General features: G+C 36.7%; 1 protein-coding gene across 5 annotated transcripts in view; it reads left to right on the forward strand.

Annotated features, from left to right (window-relative positions):
• The window catches only part of LOC106096077 (acetylcholinesterase), a 451,106-nt gene that overhangs the window by 381,008 nt on the left and 57,461 nt on the right, over positions 1-12,637 (forward strand). For all 5 annotated transcript variants that reach the window (XM_059361337.1, XM_013263626.2, XM_059361335.1 and 2 more), the window contains 2 exon segments: positions 4,209-4,372; positions 9,787-9,950. In XM_059361337.1, the coding sequence (XP_059217320.1) occupies positions 4,209-4,372; positions 9,787-9,950 (328 nt within the window).

The raw sequence follows: 12,637 nt of genomic DNA on the forward strand, positions 1-12,637 counted from the left end.
TGTTGGAAAACCAATATAATGTAAAAATCTTTAAAGTTCCCCCATACGCTAGCTACGTCAATGGACAAATAGAGAGGTTCCATTCGACACTGACCGAGATTATGAGGTGCATCAAGGCAGAGAATTCCCCTGATTCCTTCTCAGAGCTCCTTCATAAGTCTCTGTTTGAATATAATAATTCGATTCATTCTACCACTGCACGAAAACCAGTTGAGGCATTCTTTGGAAGACGTGTCTTCACTGCACCCCAAGAACTGGAGAGGGAAAAAATGGAGATAGTCGAAAAACTCAAACAGAAACAGGCGAGTGATATGAGGGTCCATAACAAGAATAGAACAAACCATAAGGATTATGAACCAGGAGATAAAGTTTTCGTGAAGGTTAACAAGAGGCTAGGAACAAAGCTGAGTAAAAGCTATGCCGAGGAAATTGTTAAAGAAAATAAAAATAGCACAATCACTACGGAGTCAGGTCGCATTGTTCATAAGAATAACATTAGAAACTAAAGTAAATTCCATCTTTCCAGATTTTTATCCCTTTTTGCAAAGGCTGAGGTGCAGATTCTAGATTACTCCAACTCACAGATTATTTCTATAAATACTGGTTATGCGAAACTTCAGACGGGATATTTGAAATTAATACATGTTATTGAGACAGAGGACTACCAGAATGTAATTAATACCCTGCAGCAACACCTACGTCAGAATATAAACCAATCCCATCCTCTTTATCCATACCTTCAACATGAACTTACCCAACTTCAGCGTCACCTAGATAGGATTAAGCCCAGAGTAAAGAGATCTCTTAATTTTATTGGATCTACTTGGAAATGGATCGCCGGAAATCCAGATCACGACGATTTCGAGATAATAGAGCAAAAAATTAACAATGTTTTGTCAAGCAATAATAGGCAGGTTGTAATAAATAATCTGTCTCTAAAAAAAATAGATGAACTCACAGAAAATACCAACAAAATTATAAAAATTGTAAAAACCAATGAAAATTTTATAACCATGCTCAAAATGAAAATTGACCTTTTAAAGGAAGAAATTGTTAATGTAAATTATGCCATTCACTGGGCAAAGTCCGGCATAATAAATTCATTTGTATTGTCGAACACTGAAGTGAATATTGCAAAAGAGCTTTTCGAGAAAGATTCAATTCCCTTTGTAAACATAGAAGAAATATTCGAATTCTCTGAAGTAAAAATTGCATCAAATGAAAAATCACTTATTTATATTGTCAATGTACCGACTACGAATTTAGATTCCTGCAGTAAACTCTTGATTAAACCCACTAAGAGTGGGGATCTTATTAATAAAATTGATTATAATGAAATACTAGTTTGTAAAAATGAATCCTATGGGATCCTTAAACCATGTAAATCTTTCAATAATCTGACTGTTTGTAATTTAAATAATGTCAAAAGAATAGAAAAAGAAAATTGTTTGTTAAATCTTTTAAAAAGCGTAGAAGCAAACTGTACTTTATTGAGACATAGCACCACCCCTACAGTAGAGGAAGTCTTGCCTGGGATGATTCTACTAAATCAATTCGATGGTACCATTCTCATCAACGACGAGCAGTACAATCTTACGGGAACCTTCATAATCAAGTTTCAAAACGCTTCCATAACAATTGACAACGAGACATACAACTATTTCCAAACAACGTATGCCGAACCATTACCTGCAATCCTACAACCTAGATCTCCTGGATCAAAAATAGAAGAAGTAACCACTTTGGAATTTGTAAAAAGGATCCATCTAAACAATACAAAAGCGATAGAACTGTTGAACATTAAAAACAAATGGAGTGCGGCCGTGCATTTACTCACAATAGCTGCAGCTCTCATTCTGGTATTGTTCTTGATAAGAAGAAAGCAGCGCCCATTGATTGAAACCGTTAATCTAGCACCTCCCAATCAACTATCAGTTCCGACATCGAATTCAACAAACTTTCCAAGAGACGTACCAAGATTATCTCAGATACCTTACTTCTAACGGTATTACGATCGAGGACGCTCGTAACTAAGAGGGGAGGTGTTAACATCAAAGATGTTTGCTGGGATGTCAGCCAAACAAAAAATTCTTTATATTGGATTTCGATACCAAAAAATTGCTGATTCTATTGATTAATTCATTGACCGCTGTCAGTCAACATTGTCCGCCTGCAACAACAAACAGTGAACCATCATGATTTGTAAGCAACAATATGAAATGGTAATGGTAATGAAATGTAAGCATTTCTACAGCTAACGCAAGGGTCAACAATCCGTATCCACCAGTACCGCAGGTCAACAGCAAACACAGCAAAGCGGGTAACCTGACACCTCATGACGACAACAATAACAAAATCGTCAATCAGCAAGAAACCAATAGCAGCACCAGCAACAGCACCAACCAACAGCAGCAGCGCCAACAGCAGCACCAACCAACTTCAACCTAAGTTTAAGATTTTTGATTCAGTTCTGTAAAAGCACTCAAATTAATAAAAACAGAAATTTAGTAACTGTTAACTTATACATAAATCGTCACATATCAATATTTCGATCTATTCTAAGGAGTGGACATAAAAATGTTCTCTTTAATTTAATGCAAGCAATGAATTAAACTCTTCTGCTAGCAAATATTTACTTAGGAAAAAACATTTACAATGTAATTTTGAATCTACCCTAATAAAAAGATAGTCTTGTACAATGTGTTATTGTTCAATATGCCCGATTTAGGGATGTTTTGAGGATTGGGGTGGTCCCCCAAACACTAAGCCCTGAAAATATATCAGCAACGTGCTCTTTTCTCACACATATATATATATATATATATATATATATATATATATATTTATATATATATATATATATATATATATATATATATATATATATATATATATATATATATATATATATATATATATATATATATATATATATATATATATATATATATTGGGTTGCCCAAAAAGTAATTGCGGATTTTTCATATAGTCGCCGTAGACAAATTTTTTTTTATATATATATATTATTTATTTGAACCCCATATTGCATATATTGTTGATCTTTTTTAAAAACATGGATGATATAGCGATGTCCGTTTTTGTTTGCCCGTCTGTCCGATATAATCCGCAGTTTTTAAAATGAGGCTACCGTTCTGAATTTTAATTTAAAGAATATATGGTTATACACAGAACGAAAAATGGATAACAACGGTATTGCTTGTAAATTAATACCAAAACAGTACCGTACGGTACGGTTGATATAAAGTGTTATAAATACCAAACGGTATTGTTTTGGTATTAAGTTGTATTGCTTAACTACCGTACGGTATCGATTTTTCTTTCGATGTACTAGGCCCCTCTACATCTGTGCCAAGAAATTTTCGACATAGCTCCTACAATCGGATCTTTTGATTTAAACTTTTGAGGGCACAGATATGCTCCTCCAGATAAAACTATCTGGCTTTTTGTAAAGGGTGATTTTTTTGAGGTTAGGATTTTCATGCATTAGTATTTGACAGATCACGTGGGATTTCAGACATGGTGTCAAAGAGAAAGATGCTCAGTATGCTTTGACATTTCATCATGAATAGTCTTACTAACGAGCAATGCTTGCAAATCTTTGAATTTTATTACCAAAATCAGTGTTCGGTTCGAAATGTGTTCAAATTTTGACAAGTTTTGTTCAGCGATGAGGCTCATTTCTGGTTGAATGGCTACGTAAATAAGCAAAATTGCCGCATTTGGAGTGAAGAGCAACCAGAAGCCGTTCAAGAACTGCCCATGCATCCCGAAAAATGCACTGTTTGGTGTGGTTTGTACGCTGGTGGGATCATTGGACCGTATTTTTTCAAAGATGCTGTTGGACGCAACGTTACGGTGAATGAACACATTTCGAACCGAACACTGATTTTGGTAATAAAATTCAATGATTTGCAAGCGTTGCTCGTTAGTAAGTCTATTCATGATGAAATGTCAAAGCATACTGAGCATCTTTCTCTTTGACACCATGTCTGAAATCCCACGTGATCTGTCAAATACTAATGCATGAAAATCCTAACCTCAAAAAAATCACCCTTTATTTCAGGTTTTTTTTTTCTTGGGCCATCCTTATGTACTTTCAGGTCGTGATGAGATTACCTATTATACTTTTAACTCATTGAGTATACAAGCAATATAATTTAACTCTGTCCCTCCTTTTTTATTTTCAGCGCACTAGCACATCATTATGGGGCGAATGGATGGGAGTTTTGCACGGCGACGAAATTGAATATTTCTTCGGTCAGCCCTTAAACACATCACTCCAGTATAGGCCAGTGGAACGAGAGTTAGGAAAACGTATGCTTAATGCTGTGATTGAATTCGCCAAAACGGGGTAAGTCTTCAGGGAATCTTATAGCCACAACAGATATTGATAAGTTGAGAGTCTTAAGGCACACAAACATTACTTTGGATGGTACTAAGAAAATAATCAGTACTTAAGGGTTAATACTCTATTTGGCTTTCCACGTGAACAACTTTCAAACTCCGTATAAAAAAAAATTTAAATGAGAAATGAAAATAAAAATGTTTGTTTTTAGCTAACGACTTAAAAGTAGCAATTAGGTATAATTAATTTTAGTGTGATATTATGGCAGAATTGTGTTTGTGCAGAAAAATTTCCGTATATATTTAAGTAAATTAAGAAATTTTGTTGAAGTTTTAACTAAAAACAGATTACCATGCTTAACTCACAATCATCAGTTTTGCTAATCAATTTAAAACTAATTACGCAGGAAATAACACATAGAATTTCGCAACCTCAGCAGATAGTTAGATAGATTGCTTTACTAATCTCGTCATAAAAAAAACAGGTGAAAGCACGGAAATTCCGGCCGGAACGAATCTTATATACCCTTCACCATGGATCGCATTTGACACGTTCTTTGAATAACGTTTTCAAATATATATGAGGTACATCAAGTCATGGACCGATATGGTCGATAAAAAAGTCATAAAAAATTTCATATTTAAAATTTCAAATAAATCGATGTGCCCCATTTAAAATCCCAACCGTCCTACATAAAAAGTAAGTTTTGTGCCAATTTTCAAGCGCCTAGCTTTATTCCTTCGAAAGTTATCGTGCTTCCGGCAGACAGACGGACGTATAGCCGAACAGGCATGGAAGATCAAAAAATATTCTGTAGTGACTCTCCCCTCATTTGTGCGGTATTATGGCATACATAAAAAACTTCTCCCCAAACTCACCGTTCGGACTCGACTCAGAAAATGAGGTATCTTTCATTGTGCTTAATCTTGAAGCAGATAGCACTTATTTCTATGTGAGAAGTTTACCTTTTTCTTTAATGGAATGTTCATGGACAAATGAGCAAAAATTTAGAGTACCAACCATGGTACCCAGTTCTACTTTTGGAAAAGTTATGAAAAGCTTAAATACACATATTTAATATTTTATTCTTGTTTTTATTTGATCTATTTTTATTTTTGTAATAACACTCTACACAGATAAAAATTATTTTGAAAAACAACAACTTTGGGCGAAAAAACAACTTCGAAAGTTGTTAATTTTCCTGCAACAATTTGTATTGAATCTCAACGATCCAAAGTACAAATTTGTTGTTGAAATGCACTCTTTGCAAGCCAATATATAATAAGATGTCCGCAGACTTTTTAACAGAGCACGTCGTAAAAAAGCCGAAGTTTATAGGGATGTTTATTACACACGGTTCAAGGAATACAATAAGATTACCAGAGCGGCAAAACGTGCCTCCTGAAACCATTTCTGCGAACAGGTCGATAGCTTTAATGACGCCGCCAAGATAAAAAAGTTATTTTAAAAACCCATGTCCAAACTGAAACTTTAGTAGACGATATGGGAGTGAGAGCAGAAACAACGGAGGACATGTTGAGGCTTTTAATGAAAACCCATAGGACATCCAGCAAACTGCTCAAATACAAACAGCATGCCTATGTCAAGGGAAGGTCGGTGGAGACTGCCGTGCACGTGGTTGTGCATAAAATAAAAGAATCCTTCGATGCCAAAACGTACACACTGGCGGTATGCATTGACATTGATCCAATCCTTAGACCAGTACCGGGTGGACCCAGTCCTTAGAGACTGGATAAAGCACATGCTAAGGAACAGGTGATAAATCGTGTGTCCCATGGCATAAATATAAGGGAGAAAGTGGCACAGGGAACGCCACAGGGGGGCATTTTATCGCCACTACTATGGGTGACCACCATAAATGACCTATTATGGATGCTGACTGAGGAGGGATTTGAACCCGTCTGTTACTCAGACGATGTTATAATACTTCCGAACGAGCTATCCAGAAGGGCCCAAAGGGTCTTGCATATGGCATATGACTGGGCTAGACCAAGATCTCAATGTTAACCCAGAGAAGACTGAAATATGCCTGTTCACGAGGAAGACGACGGTGGGCCAATTTACCGCACAACGTTTCCATAATAAGACGATTTCAATATATGACAAAGTCAAATACTTAGGTGTGATCATGGACAGGAAACTGAATTGGAAGTGTCACATTCAGGAGCGTACTGAGAAGGCTCACAGATGTTTGGCACTATGTAGACGGGCCGTAGGCTCGAAATGGGGCCTGATTCCGAGGATAGTCCACTGGCTCTACAGGAGCGTGATTAAACCAATACTTACTTACGCCCTCTATAAAACTTCGTTAGTTCGAAGAGTTATTTTCTTATTTGAATTGAAGAAACTGTGTCAGCCAACGCCAACTAAAGGACAGGCCCCACCAATAAAAAATAGCCGAAAAAGGAAGGTCTTTTTTTCATATCCCAAAGTAGCGCTTACAGAAAGCCTTACGCGTAAGGGCCCTCTGAACGTATTGAACCCAAATAAGTAAAAGCGTGCTCAGTTCGGCCAAGCCGAATATTATATACCCTCCACCATGGATCGCATTCGTTCGCAGACGGACGAACGAACGGACGGACGGTCGGACATGACTAGATGGACTTAAAATGCCATGACGATCAAGAATATATATACTTTATGGGGTCTTAGACGAATATTTCGAGGAGTTACAAACAGTATGACGAAATTATAGTGTCCTCCACCATCCTATGGTGGAGGGTATACAAATGGGCCATCCTTTTCAATTTATTTGACAGATACAACTTAATTTCTTATTTTTATACCCACCACCGAAGGATGGGGTCCAGATTTGGATATAGCTGCCATATAAACCGATATCATGATTTAAAGTCTTGGCCCTATAAAAGGCGCTTTTATAATTCGATTTCACTGAAATTTGACACAGTTTATTATCCAATTTGACATTAGGATTTTCCACATCCGTGTCGTATATGGTTCAGATCGGTTTATTTTTAGATATAACTACTAATATGACCAATATTATGTTATACACAATTGAACAATGACTTGTACTTATAAGTATTTGGTACAAATCGAGACATATTTTGAAATAGCTGTCATGGGGCATAAGGTATGCATTTTTCACCGGATTTTGACGAAAGGTGGTTTACATATATACCCGAGGTGGTGGGTATTCAAAGTTCGGCCCGACAGAACTTGTTTTCATTAGACTAGAATCTTAAAATGAAATGAGATGAGTTTTCCTCCTCTGGGCCTACAACCCGCTCTGTCTGCTAAAGGCTTTATTATTATGTAGGTGTCTTATGACATTTAAAATTTGGCACATGTCGAGTTGTACATGTCGTGTAATACAAATGAAATTAACATATGAAACTCACTTTTCGAAATAGCACGTATTAATTTTTGGTTAAGAGTGAGCTCTATTCATTCAGACGAAAACATAGAGAAATCAGCAGTTTTTGTTGTCAGTCGAATAAAAGCATCCCCAAATTAGATTGTTTTCACAAATGTAACACAATTTTAACAATTTTTACGAGTAAAAAAACAGATTTGCTCACATTTTTAGGTTATGTCATACGAAAATAACATACAGATGTGAAAGCAAAAATGATGAATCGTATGTAAATTGACAATATTAACAAACATTTTAAATTATATGTGAATTCAAAAAGTGAATTGTTTTAAGACAACTAATAACGGCTTAAGTAAAAACCAAATAAGTAATTAAAATGGACTTGCTTTTTGTTTGTAATTCGTTGTTTACTTGTGCAAAGGGATGATGTACTCATAACTAACAAGTAAAAGCGTGCTAAGTTCGGCCGGGCCGAATCTTATTTACCCTCCACCATGGATCGCATTTGTCGAGTTCTTTTCCCGGCATCTCTTCTTAGACAAAACGGGATATAAGAAAAGAGTTGCTCTGCTATTAAAACGATATCAAGATATGGTCCGGTTCGGACCACAATTAAATTATATGTTGGAGACCTGTGTAAAATTTCAGCCAATTCGTATAAGAATTGCGCCCATTGGGGCTCACGAAGTAAAATAGAGAGAACGATTTATATGGGATCTGTATCGGGCTATAGACCGATTCAGACCAAAATAAACACGTTTGTTGATGGTCATGAGAGGATCAGTCGTACAAAATTTCAGGCATATCGGATAATAATTGCGACCTCTAGGGGTCAAGAAGTCAAGATCCCAGATCGGTTTATATGACAGCTATATCAGGTTATGAACCGATTTGAACCTTATTTGACACAGTTGTTGAAAGTAAAAATAAAATACGTCATGCAAAATTTCAGCCAAATCGGATAGGAATTGCGCCCTCTAGAAGCTCAAGAAGTCAAATCCCCAGATCTGTTTATATGACAGCTATATCAGGTTATGAACCGATTTCAACCATACTTGGCACAGTTGTTGGATATCATAACGAAATACTTCGTGCAAAAATTCATTCAAATCGGATAAGAATTGTGCCCTCTAGAGGCTCAAGAAGTCAAGACCCAAGATCGGTTTATATGGGAGCTATATCAGGTTATGGACCGATTTGAACCATACTTGACACATACTTGTTGGATATCATAACAAAACACGTCGTGCGAAATTCCATTCCAATCGGATAAGAATTGCGCACGCTAGAGGCTCAAGAAATCAAGACCCAAGATCGGTTTATATGGCAGCTATATCAAAACATTGACCGATATGGCCCATTTACAATACCAACCGACCTACACTAATAAGAAGTATTTGTGCAAAATTTCAAGCGGCTAGCTTTACTCCTTCGGAAGTTAGCGTGCTTTCGACAGACAGACGGACGGACGGACATGGCTAGATCGGCATGAAATGTCGCGACGATCAATAATATATATACTTAATGGGGTCTCAGACGAATATTTCGAGTAGTTACAAACAGAATGACGAAATTAGTATACCCCCCATCTTATGGTGGAGGGTATAAAAATTACCCCATAGACAAGAGGCTTTTGGAAGAAATGAATATTGAAGGTGAAAAAGATTCGATGGCTTGTCTTATGGAGTGTTAAATTTGAATTGTTGTCCATATAAAAGGTTTTTGTTAATGGGGACCGTATGGTATAAAGAATGCAGCAGGTGATAATGCAAAAAAATTTACCAGATACATTTCAATTATTTCACCAAACTTTCCATAATTATATTCTTAGTTTGGCAAAATTCACCAAAGTTTGCCATTAACTATAAGCCTTTCACCAGAGATATTTTTAGTTCACCACAGATATACCATAATTGTGTCGTTAGTTAGCCTAGACAACAGCCACAGCAAAGCTAACATCCCTTCTTATATACATATTTCATATATCGTAAATTTTACGATATTCCGTAAATAAATGAGCCATTTGAGAAATTAAATTAATAACTGTTATATTCTCTTCTAGCAATCCCGCTGTTGATGGTGAAGAATGGCCTAATTTTTCCAAAGAGGACCCCGTGTACTACGTCTTCAGCACAGATGAGAAAACCGAAAAACTGCAAAGAGGCCCACTGGCCAAGCGATGCTCATTTTGGAATGATTACCTGCCGAAAGTCAGAAGTTGGGCCGGTAAGTGTTTTCTCTTTCCATATAACACTGTTGCTTAAGTGCTAAACAAAAACGAATATACTATAACATGCTATAAACGGCATAAACGAATAATAAGCTTAAGCTTTTCTTGCTACTTGGAGTGGTGCATACTCAAATGGCATCCACGTAAAGCTTTATATATATATTTGGTGGGAAGCTTTGTTGAAAAGCTGGTCTTGTCACTAGCGAATGCATCAACCTTTAGCCTAAGTCATATACAAAGGAAATATGCAGATTCATAATATGTTCAAAAAAGCTCTAACAGATGGAAGATGTCAAATTCTAGTTTCCAAAATTGCCTTACCAATTCCACAGCTAATTTTTTTTTGATACACGCAGTCAACAGTTACCTTTAGTTTTTACAACCACCACCGAAGGATGGGGGTATATTCATTTTGTCATTCCGTTTGCAACACGTCGAAGTATCCATTTCCGATCCTATAAAGTATATATATTCTTGATCGGCGTAAAAATCTAAGACGATCTAGAAATGTCCGTTCGTCTGTCCGTCTGTCTATTGAAATCGCGCCACAGTCTTCAAAAATTGAGATATTGAGCTGAAACTTTGCACAGATTTTTTTTGTCCATAAGCAGGTTAAGTTCGAAGATGGCCTATATCGGACTTAATCTTGATATAGCCCCCATATAGACCGATCCGCCGATTTAGGGTCTTAGGCCAATAAAAGCCACATTTATTATCCGATTTTGCTGAAATTTGGGACAGTTAGTTGTGGGCCTAACACGCTCGACATCCTTCGTCAATTTGGCCCAGATCCGATTTGATTTGGTTATAGCTACCATATAGACCGATTCTCCGATTTAGGGTCTTAGGCCCATAAAAGTCCAGATTTGGTTATAGCTGCCATATAGACCCATCCACCGATTTAGGGTCTTAGGCCTATAAAAGACACATTTATTATCCGATTTTGCTGAAATTTGGGACAATTAGTTTTGTTAGGCCCTTCAAAATCTTTCTTTAATTTGGCACAGATTGGATCAGATTTTGATATAGCTGCCATATAGACCGATCCCTCGATTTAAGGTTTTGGGCCTATAAAAGGCGCATTTATTGTCCGATGTCGCCGAAATTTGGGACAGAGAGTTAAGTTAAGCTTCGTCACATATTTCTTCAATTTGGTCTAGATGGATCAAGATTTGCATATAGCTGCCATATAGACCGGTATCTTGATTTAAAGTCTTGGCCCAAAAAAGGAGCATTTATAATCCGATTTAACCAAAATTTGACACAGTGACTTATGTTAGGCTTTTTGACATCCATGTTGTGTTTGGTTCAGATTGATTTATTTTTAGATGTACTAAAGGGTGATTTTTTTGAGGTAAGGATTTTCATGCATTAGTAAAGGGTGATTTTTTTGAGGTTAGGATTTTCATGCATTAGTATTTGACAGATCACGTGGGATTTCAGACATGGTGTCAAAGAGAAAGATGCTCAGTATGCTTTGACATTTCATCATGAATAGACTTACTAACGAGCAACGCTTGCAAATCATTGAATTTTATTACCAAAATCAGTGTTCGGTTCGAAATGTGTTCATTCACCGTAACGTTGCGTCCAACAGCATCTTTGAAAAAATACGGTCCAATGATTCCACCAGCGTACAAACCACACCAAACAGTGCATTTTTCGGGATGCATGGGCAGTTCTTGAACGGCTTCTGGTTGCTCTTCACTCCAAATGCGGCAATTTTGCTTATTTACGTAGCCATTCAACCAGAAATGAGCCTCATCGCTGAACAAAATTTGTCAAAATTTGAACACATTTCGAACCGAACACTGATTTTGGTAATAAAATTCAATGATTTGCAAGCGTTGCTCGTTAGTAAGTCTATTCATGATGAAATGTCAAAGCATACTGAGCATCTTTCTCTTTGACACCATGTCTGAAATCCCACGTGATCTGTCAAATACTAATGCATGAAAATCCTAACCTCAAAAAAATCACCCTTTATTTGACAGATCACGTGGGATTTCAGACATGGTGTCAAAGAGAAAGATGCTCAGTATGCTTTGACATTTCATCATGAATAGACTTACTAACGAGCAACGCTTGCAAATCATTGAATTTTATTACCAAAATCAGTGTTCGGTTCGAAATGTGTGCATTCACCGTAACGTTGCGTCCAACAGCATCTTTGAAAAAATACGGTCCAATGATTCCACCAGCGTACAAACCACACCAAACAGTGCATTTTTCGGGATGCATGGGCAGTTCTTGAACGGCTTCTGGTTGCTCTTCACTCCAAATGCGGCAATTTTGCTTATTTACGTAGCCATTCAACCAGAAATGAGCCTCATCGCTGAACAAAATTTGTCAAAATTTGAACACATTTCGAACCGAACACTGATTTTGGTAATAAAATTCAATGATTTGCAAGCGTTGCTCGTTAGTAAGTCTATTCATGATGAAATGTCAAAGCATACTGAGCATCTTTCTCTTTGACACCATGTCTGAAATCCCACGTGATCTGTCAAATACTAATGCATGAAAATCCTAACCTCAAAAAAATCACCCTTTACTAAAAAGACCAATATTTTGTTATACACAATTGATCAGTGAGTTGTACTTATTAGTATTTGGTATTTAGATATTTAGATATAACTGCCATGGGACATAAGGTATACAATGTTCCCCGGATTTTGATGAA

Source organism: Stomoxys calcitrans, chromosome 2 (assembly GCF_963082655.1).
Source record: "Stomoxys calcitrans chromosome 2, idStoCalc2.1, whole genome shotgun sequence".
NCBI lineage: Eukaryota > Metazoa > Arthropoda > Insecta > Diptera > Muscidae > Stomoxys > Stomoxys calcitrans.